Raw genomic sequence first — 15,231 nt, 5'->3', positions numbered from 1 at the left:
AATTGCCTTAGTTTTTTACCATTGGTAAAGTTAGATAGGCCTTTTTTTAAATTTTTGGAATCTTAATACAAACTAATTTTAGGTTGTTTGAAATTAAATACTTAAAGATTTTTTTGGCATAGTGCAAATACAAAGTTAGTTTTTGTAATTTGCCAATTGTAATTCATGTTTTTATTCTCTACAACCAAATGCTTTAAATTTAAAATGGTGAGTTAGTGATAAGATAGGCCTTTAACTAATTTTAGGTTATTTGAAATTAAATACTTAAGATTTTTTTGGCATAGTGCAAATACAAAGTTAGTTTTTGTAATTTGCCAATTGTAATTCATGTTTTTATTCTCTACAACCAAATGCTTTAAATTTAAAATGGTGAGTTAGTGATAAAGTGTCCAATTTTTATCGTGTTGCGGGTTAGAATTCTAGTTAAAAAAACAAAAACTAATAAATCGTATTGCCCTATAACATTTTTCCTACAAAAATTTTTTTTAGGTATAACATCGTTTATTATTATATGTAATAAAAAAGGCCAGCCTTTTTAAATATGAAAAATGGCTACTTTTTTATTAATGTTTAAAAATGTGCTATCAACGGTGGAACAAAACTTTTGCGCTTTTTTGCACCAAGAAAAAATGGCAAAAAAGGAAACTCCCTGTGGTTACTTGGACAGCCGATAGCCTTCAAATATTTATAATGGCCACCCGACATTCATTTATATAGAAGATTTTCTGGACAGCTTTAAATTTATAAAACAAATAGAAACTTAACGGACTACCGCAATGGAACAAAATAAAAATTTTCACGTTCTTAGCGAAGCTAATATCAACGATGTGTACGAGCTAAAAATTCAACAGTTTCAAAAGGATATGGAGTCAACAATATCGGAGAAAAGTAAGTTTTAAAAAAATATATTGCCTTTCTGTTTGTATACCTGCCAGCCAGTAAGACATATTTTTGCATTTCGTAACTAATAATTATTTTTTTTAAGTTCCATCCTTTTCCGGCCAGTCAAGCAGTGGAACTGGGAATATGTTGTTCAACAAGCAAACAGCCTCTCCACTGGATTTGCTAAAAATTGAAGTGGGAGAGGAGTTTGAACAGCAACAACATCTAAATCCCAAAGATTCTAGTCAAAGGCTTCCCGATGTTATCATTGTCGACGATCACACTGGAACAGGTAAATCAGCCTTTTAGTTGCAAATTACTAAAGTAGATTAGTCTGACGTTGGCGGTTGACGATCAACGATGTGTGGATTTAACATACTGACATAAATAAAGACATACAAACTTTTCACTTTTAATATTGTCTGATCATCGTTAATCAGATTTAAACGACCTGGATAGGCTGTGACGCTCCCGACTGCAATTATTGGGTGCAAGTTGTATAAATGCAACTCCAACTTAATAAGGCGGTGGCAGAACACGAAAATAAGTGTCCCGCACACTGATAATGACTTTTTTTTATTAACTTGGTTTGTTGTATTTTTTTTTGTGTTTTTATTGATTTCTTTTCATTTATTTCACCATTGTTACTATATATAAAAGCCTTCATTGTTTTTTTACTTGTGTGTTTATCGATTTCTTTTTATTATTTTTACAATAAATGTTCTTATACAATTAAATCGCCTTATCGCTTTTTGGCTAGCAGGCTGGAGCCTTCATTGTTGTTCATTTCGCCTACTGAGCATTAAAATTAGAACCCAACATTTTTTCTTGCATACTTTATCTGATTACCTGACTATTTAAGAAAATTAGTTTAATAGAAAATAAATACTTTTTTAGTACTGACTGACTGAAGAGCAGGTCTGCAGGTAGAACTGTGGAATGTTATATTTTTAATTAATTTTACGCCGTGAAAAGCATATTATTTTTAGAAACTTTATTAATATTGAGTTTAGCTTTATACTTGTCATTCAACAATTTTTGCTACAACCTCCGACTTTTTGCTGTCTTCACCTATATTAACATTACATAATTTTGAAACTTCCTCCACTAAATCTTTCGGCCTTTGGGAAAGCCATTGGAATGCATTATATTCATCTATAGAAACAAATTTGCTGCATTCTTTTAAAACAAACAGGTTTTTAATATCAGAAGAAATTAAATTTTCAAGTTCATTTTCTTCCGTAAAGTTTTCTTTAGTCATGGTTTGCGAAGTTGATGGAATATTGCTGGCTTGATTAAAGTAATAACTTTCCAGGCAATTATAACACAAATACGATGAATATAAGGATATAAAGCCCGTTTCCCTCATGCATTTAAATTTCGCCTTGCTGATTTTTTGTGTAAGTTCAAGTCATAACTTTCCAGGCAATTAAAACACAAATACAACCTGTGTAAATCAGGTTGCTTTTTGATTTTTCATCATTTTCTTCGTGAAACTTATATTAGCATTTCTTTTTAAATAGTCCTGCGTTGGTTGTTTTTGATCGCATATTTTATTTACCATTGACGCAACTCAAAGTTAGTTTTACCTCTATCTTTCCGCGAGAATAGCTGGCCTACAAACTAACCAACTCAAAACAACTTATCAACATGTTGGGAACAAACTCACCTGGCGGCTCTTACACCCTATATTTGTAACTGGTTATCTAACTTGGCAAATACGGCAATTTCGTACCCCAATGGTTTAACGAAATCAGTTTTTGACAACAATCAAAAGATTGGCAGAACCTATAAAATCACAGGAACAAATGCTGTACCAACAAGTGTGATAACCAGCCATCTTACAATAATTTTAGACGACGAAAACGATATGCAAAAAAATCTTAATTTAAAACCAGACAACTGGATGTGGACGGAGCTTACCGATGAAAAAAAGCAAGCACTTTTAGACGGAATGATCGACACAGGGCCTGTGTTTCAAAATTCTTGAAACATATCGTCGCTAATGAACATGGCTTGTCCGATGAAACTGATTACATTGACGATATTGTGTCTAAAATTAAATTAGCCTCAGAGGAAAAAGTATGTTCGGGTTGCGGAGCACAAAATGACCCTTCGTATAGAACGGTGTTTCTCAACCCCGAGTCCGCGGACTCAAATGAGTCCGCCGAAGGGCCTGGATGAGTCCGCGAGCATTGTTGCTTAGGGAATTATAATTCAGCCATTATCAGTAATTAGTTCATACTGTTTTAAAAATAAAACGCGGAATACAGTAGAATTCACTTACGATATTCTCGGTTAATACAGTCAGCCGCTTATTACCGATACATCCAAATTGCTTGGGACGGAATTATCCGATATATTTGCCATTACAAAAAACGGTTAATATGTTCCAGCTGCCGCTTAATACACCCGGTCCATACTGTTTTGATAAGAAAATTGTTTTTGACTATGTGCAAATAAACGGCAATTGTGACAAATTAGAGATACCGAATCCGATTTTTAGGTGCAGTTTAGGAAAGTTTGTTATTACACCTGCCGCTTTTTGCAGCCAAAATCGGCCGGCCCGACGTGGATGCATTGTAACCGAAACTACTGTATTCACTTTTTTTATATACCGTGTTTTAAAATCTTCCTTTATCTTTGTGATGTCATAATAAAGACATTTAGGGCGTTCTCCGTATTACCTTGTGTTGATTAATCAGCATGTAATTACGAGAGTTGCACTGTATCAACAATGGTGAATTAAACAAATTAATTTAGAACATTAGTCATAGGACTTTAGAGCAGTTTCAGTTAAAGCAGTGTTGCAGATCTATTGCAAAATTAAGAAATCAATACAAGGTAAGGACAACAGCTAAAAAGCTCGAGTTGCTTGACCTCTACAAAACCTTACCTACCGTTCATTAAGGTATCTTTGTGATATGTCATATTAAAGAGTTTTAATTCGTTCTTTTCATCAGTCTGTGTTGATAAGGCAGCATATAATTACCGTAGTTACTTAAAAATGACTAAAAGAAAGCAAGAGTTTGCATATAATGATGAATACTTGGATTTACTTCGATTGAGGTAAATGGCGAAGTAAGGCCGCAGTGTGTGATGTGCTTAACAGTCTTAGCTCACAGCTCTTTAAAGGAAGCAAAACTTCGTCGGCACCTAGAATCAAACCATGGGAATTTTGTTAACAAAACTCTTGAAGTATTTAAAGAAAAAGAGCATCAGGTGAAGCGAAGTCGCATCGATCGCCCAACTGCTTGGGGAGGAATAGTATATTCTCACAGTCATGCAGTGCGTGCTTCTTTTGCAGTTGCATGGAAAATCGCACGTGCAAAAGCGCCTCACACAGCTGGAGAAAATTTGATTAAACCAGCATCTGTCGAAATGGCCAGGATAATGTGCGGTGATGCTGTTGCTAACAAGTTGACAATGGTTCCTTTGTCAAACGACACCATCAAGCGGCGTATTGAAGAACTCTCAACAAATGTTCTGCAACAAACACTTGCTGCCGTAAAACGTTGTGGGGGATTTAGTTTGCAACTGGATGAGACAACAGATATCGTGAGTGATGCACAGCTTATGGTGTTTGTGCGATATTTTGACACAACTGATTTCGTGGAGCAGTTTTTGTTTTGCCGTCCACTTGCTAAAAAAACCACAGGAGAAGAAATATTCAAGAAAGTTGATTTTTTCTTTGAAGTACACGAGCTTGAGTGATCTAATTGCGTGTCTGTTTGTGCTGATGGTGCTCCAGCCATGATGGGAAGTAAGAAAGGCTTTATGAGTTTTGTGAAAAAGAAAAACAATAACATTTCAGTTGTTCATTGTCTTCTTCACAGAGAGAATCTTGCAACAAAAGAAATACAAGAAGATCTTGCCATAGTTTTTAAAGAGGTTGTATCTGTGGTAAATTACATTAAATCTCGTCCTTTGAACACTCGTTTGTTTCGTGCTTTGTGTGCCGAAATGGAAGCGGAACATAGTGGGCTTCTGTTCCATTCAAATATTCGTTGGTTGTCACGAGGTAAAGTGCTTGAGAGAGTGGCTACTGTAGAATCAATTGTAATAAGCCTATTACAATCAATTCTAAGTTCAAGCTAGTTCAATGTCATTGACTGGACACGTACAACAATTATTCTCGTTACAACGGGCGTCAACTTCAAACAATGCACTCTAAAATCGCCCTTAACGAGAAAGGCCGGCGGCTTTACAACGAACGAACTTTTATTGCCTTTCGGTTGTGCTATAAATACTGGAACAATTTAAACATTCTTCACCAATCTACCGATAGTTGGCCACCGTCGCATCTCGCAATAACTGGACCTACAAACCGTACTTTAACGTGAGTCTAGCAATCTAGCCGATCTTGTAATGTAACTTTAAATCAAACCGTGTAAGTGTTTTGCCGTATTACAATAAAAGTATTACTGTTAACGTCTTGTCGTTTATAACTAAAACTTAAACAAAATACCAAACCAAATATAATCATAATAAAATGAGTCGGTAAACGGAGTCAAGCCAAATTAAACAGTTAACCCGAATAATCAACTAAAATAACTACAACAATAAAATCTAGTAACTCTACAAATGGCGATTTCCCGGCATGATATAGTTGTAGAGTGCTATAATTAACCTCGAATACGCAAACCTTTCGATATTTCAAACCTTCCGATACTTTAAACCTTTCGATATTTTTAACCTTCCGAATTACGATATAGAATAAAATACCTTAATAAAAGTGTTATATAATTAGTTTGATGCGCGCACAAATAAAATATAACTAGCAACTGCCTAAGGCTATTACGCCATTTTAACAAAGCGCAGCAAATAAACGTTTTATAGCGCAAAAAATAAAACAAACGCCAAAACCTACATTTTGTAGGAAGCGTAACAACTTTGTTTTTAGATAATCCGAGACAACATAAACCCTTATTTCTGGCACAACAAATCTCTAAAGTTTCTCATATTTTCTCGAACATTGGCGATGCAAACAGAAGTGGTGAACAAGGGGCATACGCACTCATCCAGACTTCCAAACGGGCTTCGATTTTCTGACTGCAACTATTTCCTTGCCTGTAAGCCGACATTTGACTCGTCCATGTCTACAAAGCCCACAGATGGCTCGTCTACTTTAACGCCCAAGCTGGCTCAACTACGCCCACAGAGGCTCATTCATCGTCCCTTTTCAATGTCACTTGTCGCAAGCAAGCCCACGGCACAGCTCAAGAATAAGGAAGATCGCAACATGTCAACCAGTTCACTCCTCAATTTCCATTCGCTTTTCCGAAGAAGATATTGATTCTGCCGAATTTTCATATGCCAGGAATGCACAACTTTTTCCAAGGAGAGGTGATGTAGAATCAATTGTAATAAGCCTATTACAATCAATTCTAAGTTCAAGCTAGTTCAATGTCATTGACTGGACACGTACAACAATTATTCTCGTTACAACGGGCGTCAACTTCAAACAATGCACTCTAAAATCGCCCTTAACGAGAATTAGCCACGTAACCTGTACGTAGAAGGCCAGCGGCTCTACAACGAACGAACTTTTATTGCCTTTCGGTTGTGCTATAAATACTGGAACAATTTAAACATTCTTCACCAATCTACCGATAGTTGGCCACCGTCGCATCTCGCAATAACTGGACCTACAAACCGTACTTTAACTTTAACGTCAGTCTAGCAATCTAGCTGATCTTGTAATGTAACTTTAAATCAAACCGTGTAGTTTTGCCGTATTACAATAAAAGTATTACTGTTAACGTCTTGTCGTTTATAACTAAATCTTAAACAAAATACCAAACCAAATTAAACAGTTAAACCGAATAACCAACCAAAATAACTACAACAATAAAATCTAGTAACTCTACACTACCCTTAAAGATGAAACCCACACTTTTTTAAAAGAGCAAAATCATGAACTTGCTAATCGCTTTCGTAACGATGAATGGATTGCGAAGTTGCTATTCTTGTCTGATTTTTTCAGCCATGTGAACCAACTGAATGGTTCTATGCAAGGAAGAGAAAAACTATTTTTTGATGTTTTGGAAAGTATTGAAGCATTTAAAGGTAAAATAAAGCTGTGGATGCATCGAATGATAAGTCGAAGGCTAGCCGCTTTTCCAGCATTGAACTTATTTGTGGAAGAGAAAGATATTATTAATTTGGACGTCATTCTTCCCATCTTTCTTGAGCACCTTAACACATTTGTTTCTGAATTGGATCGATACATTCCTTCTAATGATCATTGCAAAATCTTTAATTGGGTTCGAAATCCTTTTCAGGTGTCAGCGCTAGAAGTTCATTCAGATATGGACTGCATTGCAACAGTTGCTTGAATTGCAAAGTCGACAGATGTGGAAAGACGAATTTTAACTCAATTTTGGGCAAATGTGCAGTCAATGGAGCCTAGTCTTTTCGATCTCTGCAAGCAAGCTGCAACGGCTCTTTTGCCCTTTCCAACGACTTACTTATGTGAATCTGGCTTTTCAACACTGACGATGATCAAGACGAAATATCGCAATAGACTTCAACTGGAAGATGACATCAGATGTGCATTGGCAACCATAACACCGGAATTCGATAAACTTGCAATGCGAGTTCAAGGACAAGGCTCTCATTAAGTTGTGTGCTGAGTGAAAAACAGTTCTTGCTTTTTTTCGTCAATACTGTATTTAATTCCCCCATTTTGTAAAAAAGTGCGTTCTTTTTTTCGTTAATACCGTATTTAATGCCCCTATTTTGTGAAATACACTGCCTATTTAGAAATAAACAGCGCTTTCTTTTTTCGGTAGAAAGCTATAGAACTACCTTATTTTTATACTTATGGCTTGAGTCCGCGTATATTTAGGTCAGCTTGGAAATAGTCCATGGGCTAAAAAGGTTGAGAACCACTGGTATAGAATATGCCGTACATGCGGAGAGAAATTGGTGCGCCTTACGTTTGAAGACTGGACCACAAAATTTGTATCTGGTGACCTTTGCGATCCCTACAGCAGCTTTAATAATGTAGAAACAAGTGCCCCAAAAATGACATGTAAACCCGGAGAACCAGACTTTGTAAATCCCAACAGTTACAAATCAATCGCCAGCGTCATTTCAAATATTGGCAAAAGAGCTGGGTTGTCTGAATACGGTGGCAAAATGCGGGAATGGCTTTTCGTCGAATGTGATGGTTTACCATTTTTAACGATGCGGGATTTAATGGATAACGTCTGGAGATGTGAAAGGTGTGACGAGTCGTTTTATACTAAAACATCGATTTTTGAACATTTTTGTAGCAAAGTTGAAGAAGCGGAAGGTCAGAGTTCGGGTGGGTAGTCCCAGTAATGGGGCTGCTACATTTGGAAACGAATGGTGCTCGATCTTTTGTTAATTTAAACTGGGACGTGTTCACGAGTACATTGGGTTATTCACTCGGTTTTGCAACAACAAAGGCGCAGGAATATTTAAAAAAGGGAAGTGATCATCATAAACTTTGGAATTTTTTAGAAATTATTTATCTATTGGGCGTGAACTTGTTACTCCGTTTGTTAGAAATTGTAGAAAAATCGGTGTTTCTGGCGCGAAGCGTCCAATGCCTTAATTACGCGTACTTACAACAAATGTGTTTAACATATCTGCATGCATTAATGCTTTTACGTTCTGGTATACGAAAGTGTAACTGGGATGCCGTAGAATGCGCAAAAACTAAAATAAGACATTTATTTTTTGCTAGAAACCATCCAAAATACCAGGAAATATTGTATCGGGATTCCTTAGACAACTTCTTAATGCCCGCCCCCCTTTGAGTGTGAAGCAAATGTTCGTGTCCGGAAGCAGAACTGGAATCAAAGGAAAGTACCAAAGTGGGAATGCATTGTTGGAGGAATTGAACAAGGAGTCCAAATCATGGCTGAAAACTTCCGAAATACCATCTGAAAAACAGTGGCAAAAAACGTTTCGAAACCTGAAAAAATTAATCAAGGTGAATTGTACGTAGTAAATTGTGGACTGGCTAAACTTATATTTACATAGTGCTGATATAAGCTTAAAATCGATCAATAATGCATGTCAGTTTTGTTTTGTCTTTACGCTGTGACGATCCTGCGTAGGCTTTTGCAATTTTCTAACCTATGTGGCGGGACTTGTAGTTTTATAAATGATAATATTGACATCAATTGGTACATTACAAAATTTATGAGCAACTTTCTGTCAGTTCATGACAGTTGTAAAAAAACACGTTATCTTGTAATAACAATTTGTGTTTATATATATACCTAATGTGTTCTTTGTTAATAATTGCATTTTTGTCATAAAGGTTAAAGAACAAGCACTACCTGCATTAAATCCTCCAACCACTAAACCATACAGCGTGGGTTCGGCCCAGATTAATAAGGTAAGTGTGGCATTCCGGAAAAACAACTACTTTGCAGACCCAAACAAAAGTAAACAACACACTAGCCTGGACGGAAAAACAAATTTGGATTATGAATTGGTTAACTTTAGTGACACAGCACAAAATTCCTTGATTAACAATATTAAATCTAAACTTGAAAATAATAAACAAAAGCCTAGAAGAATATATATTACGCCAAAGAAAAGAACATCATTAACTCTTGGACAAGATTTGTCCAAAAAAGAACTGGAAAATAAAATTTATAAACTATTTGAACGTTTGGACCGAAACGATGCCATGTTGCAAGAAGAGAGATACAAAAAAATGTTAAATCAAAAAATAAACAAGAATACCTTAATTTTTATATTCATCTGAAAAGCGAATTTGAAAGCATGTTAAACAATGTTACAGACGACGAAATGTAAAAAACTACAAATAACTTTAAAATATTATTGCATTTTAAATCAACAAAGCGTCATTAACTAATTAACTCTTCTGAAATATTACATTTGCCGCGGGTTTCCTTTTTTTTATTTAATACACAAACTGAACATTCAAAACAATAAAATGATATATTTCGTGTTATTAAAGTATACCGATAAATTTTCGTGTGGTCATTTAACTTTTACGCTTGACAACTAGTTTTGTTCCATATTTAAATATATTATAATTTAAATTCGTTTAAAAGCATATAAAATTTTCATATTATGTTTTAACGTTTAGATCCAAGAAACATACTGAAAATGCGGGATTTACACAAGACTGATTGCTTTTGCCCGTTTTGCATCGTCACCAACAAGCAAGGCTACAAGAAACAACCATAACAATAAAAGCAAAAGTTGTGGTGTTTAAATAAAAAAGGGCAAAGTTTAAGGAGGCACGCCAAAAAAGTGAATGCCTGGGAAACTGCCAGGACACCAACTGCAAAAATATCAATACTTGCAATTTTATTAATACAACAAGTGTGATAGTGATATTATTACAAAGAGCAGGTTGGGCATTTAAAAAATAAACTCCAATTTGTCGCAACAAACATTCACAATTCTTTAATTCCGCTTCTAGTACCCTAAAACTTATGAGTCAAGGTCTGTGCAGTGCATTTAAAAGCGTATCTTTTGTTACATCACTTTTTAGACGATGGCAAAAATTATATATAAATGCGATGACACTGCTGGCACAGTGTTTAAAATTGTTAATCATAAACAGAATACTTAATGACAATAGTAATAATGCATGTTCCCGAAATACATGTTTCGAAAGTTATTTTTCAAATTAACGTATTTTGCTCTAATAAAAAGTGGTTGCTTGCTTAATAAACTGACTGCCAGAAAAATGCAACGTTATATTTTATCGGAAAGAAAATGTCTCTATAGCAGTACCCCAGCTTCAAGGCTCGACTTCAGGAATTTGCACTGTAGAAATTTAACTCGGTTATAATACATCTTATCATTGTTAAAAATATATAATGGACTTCGTCATCCAGATACTTCAAGACTGCTTCAGTTTGTAAGGTTCAAAAGTTTACCTTGCCCGGTTTGCAACAAATTAAAGACAAAGTTTTGCCCCTCAAGCAAAAGAAAGCGTGGGGATTTTTTTCACGGACATCAAAGGCCTCACTAAACACCTACCAATACAAAGAACAAGTATTTGTTAACTGTAGTCAATAAATATTGTCGATTAAATATTGTTGATTTGCCCTGCTATATGTCAACAACTGTTATGAACTTGTTTAGAACAACTTTGTGTTTTTTGGTCTGCCGAGTTTTGTAGTTCTGACCGGGGTAGAATTTAAAGTTACTTGTTGAATATAGGAGTTGTACATAGTTATTAAAGTCCTTGTCATCCGATTTGTAATTCACAGCTCGAACGTTTAAATGGAATTATTTTGAAACGCTGGCATTTCCAAAGAAATGCTCAAAACCTTCAATATAAAAGCAAAAGCTAAAGGCAAAGTTAAGGAGGCACGCCAAAAAGGTGGATGCCCGGGAAACTGCCAGGAATCCAAATGCAAAAATATCAATACTTGCAATATTATTAATACAACAAGTGTCTTATAAAATGATTACTCAAAGCCAGTGAGCACCTAAAAAAAAACTTCCAATTTGTCCCGACAAACTAAGAATTCTTTAATTCCGTTTCCAATACCCCCAAACTTACGAGTTCAGGTCTGACGGTTAAAACAAAGAAACTTTAGAAATCTGAATAAATATAAGTGCCTTTAGATAGCCAGACTACACTTGTATATTAGGCATATTAATATGATTATAATTATTAAGAAAGCACGTCTTTGGGTAGAAGTTGCTAGAATAAAACAAATCGGTGCAAATATTTTTGTCGCCCGAAACAGACATTTTTAAAACTCTTTCCTACGATGAAATACTAATAGGAGACGTGGCAAATATGACCATTATCTAGGATAACTGAACAAATATTTTGTTTCCAAATTAACAGAAGTAACAAAAAAGCGACTTTCTCGAACCACTACAAAAACCAAAAAGAACGATTACAAGAGAGCAGCATTTGAACATGACATAGAAAAGAAAAAGGTGACCACGTGGTATCGGTTGAGTGAGCACAATTATTTTTTGTTTATCCTTAAGCAGAAGAGTTGACTTGACCATTAGAAGAGGGTAGAAATTATAACATCACTCTGAAATGTCGAACAATAGTAAGTAACTGTTGCGTCACAATGGTAACTGTTTCGTGATAATGCCGATTATTTCGTTACTAAATTTTTTAGGAATGGGATTTTTTTAGGTTTATTTCTGCATTTTGGACACTAAACTTGTCACAGAGCGTCGAGCGGCGCTATGCGCCGCACAAAGTTCGACTAGCTCTGTGACGTCACTGACACTCAACACTGACTCTCTATAGTACATACTAGGGTTAAGGTATGTACTATAGAGAGTCAGACGTGGGCGAAACGACCGACTGGCGCTACTAAATTCTACGGGAAGGAAGTGAGGCCAGGCCGGTAAACAGAAAATAGTCATATATAAGTATGCCACCACCAGAGAAGCGGCATAAAGTAACAGGAGAGTTAGGAGGTTGGACCATACCAGGCTATCCACATTGCGGACCATTCAACGCGGCTGGCAGTTCAAAAAGCGAGTTAGATGAAGCTTGCCGACAACACGACACAGAATATACAGAGTTGGGCAACAGAGCTTATTGGAATTACAATCCAGCAGACGAGAAATTTATACGTAATACAGCTAATATCCCTGGCGTTGCTAGCACTGTTGCTCGTACTCTCTTTCGGGCAAAATCTATATTTGCTCCGACAATTGCAAAGAAGAGAGAGACTGGCTTATCGTGGGGTGCAAAGAAAACGATTAACAGAAAAAGAAAAGAAAGATACGAAAAGGACGCCGCTTCTGTGGGATTGGATGCAAACGGACTAAGACAGTTACTCGAACCAGACGCAAAAGCTTTCAGAAATATAATGAAGCGAGGAATAGAAGCAGACTCAACAGAAGACGAGCCAGCTAATAAAATAGCGGCGGGAGAAAATACGGGGGGGGGAGCAGCACACCCGGGACAATTCACATCCCTGATAAGAGCACCGAAAATGTACAGAAATATAGTAGTATATGGACGAAGAAAGGGTGTGCTGCTATTTGAAGGTAACCGGACAGGCAGTGATGCCGAAACGACAAGAGCGCCATGGACACCGTGGTGGAGCCACACGAATACAGACAATGGGCAAATAGTACCAAGTACTGTACAACAATGCATAGTGAGCAGCGCAGTACAAACGCGCCAAATGTTGATAGGAGAAAATCACAACGCAGCCCATACTGGAAATAGATGGCGTTTCTATACGCCAGGGGGGAGCATAAGACATGCATTGACAGGAACAACCAATTCGGTAAAGGCGGACATAGCAGGATACGACATGTATCGAGTGAAAAATTGGCACATGAACCTCTGGCCAATAACAGCAATGAATAGGATAACCGCCGACGGCGCAATAAAACCAAGAGTGTTCCTAGACATGGCCTGGGACTCAGACTCGATGTTGTACCGTAGATCATTCGACATAGGCCACCAAACAACATCGACACACTATGTAACAAATTGTGATGAAGAACCACTGATAACAAACAACAGTATGAAACGATATGAGATAGGGGACGACTTCAATGACATCCCGATAATGCTGCTGCAAAAAGACAATCATGCGACGGGGATAAACGAGGAAGCTACGGGACCAACATTAAGCACAACAATAAGCGCCAAAAGAGACAGCGGGTGGTTCGACATCTCCGACATGACAGCACCTATATCAAAAGCCATGGTCACCCAGATGCACGTCTATACGGACACTATTAAAAAAAACCTGATAACATCAAAGTACACAGCAATACCTGGCAAATCCGACAATATAATGTCGATCCCGTATATAACTACGGTAGAAATAGAATTTGGATTTCATCGTTGACACTGGCGCGCCTTTTTTTATATAATATTTTGTAGCGCCAGTGTCGTTTCGTTTCGGTTCGTTATTTTTTCGTATAAACCAATAAAAACAAAAAGAAAAAAGGGGTGTGGTTATAAGCCAATGAGAATAGATTCTAATTAGTTCGTTTAGAAAAAAGGCAATGGGTACCGCCAATATAAGAGTGGGATTAATAGACAACATCATCACAAATTTCTGGAAGCGCGATTAAACAAATACAAAAGTAGAAGATGACACAAAGAAAGCAGCAACAAGACGAGAGCTTCTTAGTATATGGGGAGAATGGAGGCGACGAACTCCTTCCGAGCCCGCAAGTGGTGTTTCACCACGACCAATGGCTCGGAAGGAGTGTACCAAACACCCAACTGCACGATAGTTGTCGGTCCACAAGAAGGGGGGATGAACGGAGTGAGCCCACACCACCATGGTCTGCTTTGGCGGAAGAAAGCGGAGGGGCTCACTCCGGCCATCCGGAAGAAGACGGTCCTCGACACCCTAACGTCTCTTGGTATGGCAATCAGTTGGGCTGGTCCAGTAAAAATCTTAGACTCCTGGATCAGATACATGTACAAATCAAACACCGACGCGATGCCAGACATACTCCGCAAAGAACTAGCGAACAATACCAAAGGAAAAGGGATAAGAGGATACGAAACGACGGCAAAAAAGATCGCAAAAGAATTCGACAGCAAGCCCTCTGTCAATGCCTTCAAGCAGGCCTTATTCAGAGAAGACTTCACTTTCCCCGAGACGTTCGTAAAGCGAGCGTACGGCATGATGACTTGGGGAAAGGGGGAGTCTAGGATGAATAAGGCCTTCGGGAAGATGCCCACACAATCGGCACCATGGACAGCAGAGAGCGGGTCCGCAATAATCAACAACATAATAGACAACGCAAAGAACATCAAGTCAAATGGCAGCCGACTTTCAAGGTTTGACCTGAAAGTCGGACTCGTTGGGGCCGCGCTTGAGATACGCGACCCAAACGAGGACGGCATAAGGCTCAGTCAGCATTTTATGCTGCACGGAGCAGCCGGTAAGGGGAAGACGCTGCTTGGCGCGTTGCTCTTCCCCACTGAATATGCCTCCACCTTGACAAATGACAGCGCTGGGGTTGGTCAGATGTCGCTCCGGCTTAAGCATAAGATGATGAAGATAGACGATGCCGGAGCGTCATTCTTCAACAATGACCAACTGACCAGCGCTGTCAAGTTCATGTACCACAATGCGTGGTCAGCCAAGGTCCATGGCGATAGGCAGGACAATGCCGCGAGCTATTTTAAACCCCAAATATTTAAAATTAAGACTTTATCTTAATTAGTTTGTATTCAGCAAATCAAAAAGTCCTTTTCAGGGCTACTTTGACTTTGTCTTAATTAGTTTGTATTCAGCAAATCAAAAAGTCCTTTTCAGGGCTATCTCGAGTTAATTTTGGTATATATATTTTAATTTCTTTTTAAAGGCAGGTAATTTGTTAAAAACATTATGTCTTGGTTTTTTTATATTGTAG

The 15,231-nt window shown here is 37.4% G+C and overlaps 2 protein-coding genes across 2 annotated transcripts; both read left to right on the top strand.

Annotated features, from left to right (window-relative positions):
* The first annotated feature begins 3,981 nt into the window (after positions 1-3,981).
* LOC145755915 (zinc finger BED domain-containing protein 5-like) lies at positions 3,982-4,596 on the top strand. Its single transcript, XM_082572149.1, has one exon. The coding sequence runs from the start codon at positions 3,982-3,984 to the stop codon at positions 4,594-4,596; it is 615 nt and encodes a 204-aa protein (XP_082428275.1).
* Positions 4,597-4,638: 42 nt separating this feature from the next.
* Positions 4,639-7,220, top strand: LOC145755914 (protein FAM200A-like). The gene is made up of 3 exons (XM_082572148.1): positions 4,639-4,941; positions 5,786-5,954; positions 6,766-7,220. Exons 1-3 carry the CDS (start codon positions 4,639-4,641, stop codon positions 7,218-7,220), a joined length of 927 nt encoding a protein of 308 aa, XP_082428274.1.
* The last annotated feature ends 8,011 nt before the right edge of the window (positions 7,221-15,231 follow it).

The sequence above is a fragment of the Corella eumyota genome, chromosome 6 (assembly GCF_963082875.1).
Source record: "Corella eumyota chromosome 6, kaCorEumy4.1, whole genome shotgun sequence".
Lineage (NCBI taxonomy): Eukaryota > Metazoa > Chordata > Ascidiacea > Phlebobranchia > Corellidae > Corella > Corella eumyota.
Note: the sequence above shows the minus strand (reverse complement) of the source record. Positions and strands in the feature narration are given on the sequence as shown.

Bases quoted from the DNA above. Each gene is read 5' to 3' on its own strand.
- LOC145755915 (XM_082572149.1), top strand. From the start codon at position 3,982: ATGTGCTTAACAGTCTTAGCTCACAGCTCTTTAAAGGAAGCAAAACTT.
- LOC145755914 (XM_082572148.1), top strand. From the start codon at position 4,639: ATGGGAAGTAAGAAAGGCTTTATGAGTTTTGTGAAAAAGAAAAACAAT. The intron at 4,942-5,785 runs GTAATAAGCCTA...CTTTGTTTTTAG, and splicing joins TGGCTACTGTAGAATCAATT to ATAATCCGAGACAACATAAA. The intron at 5,955-6,765 runs GTAAGCCGACAT...CTACCCTTAAAG, and splicing joins CTGCAACTATTTCCTTGCCT to ATGAAACCCACACTTTTTTA.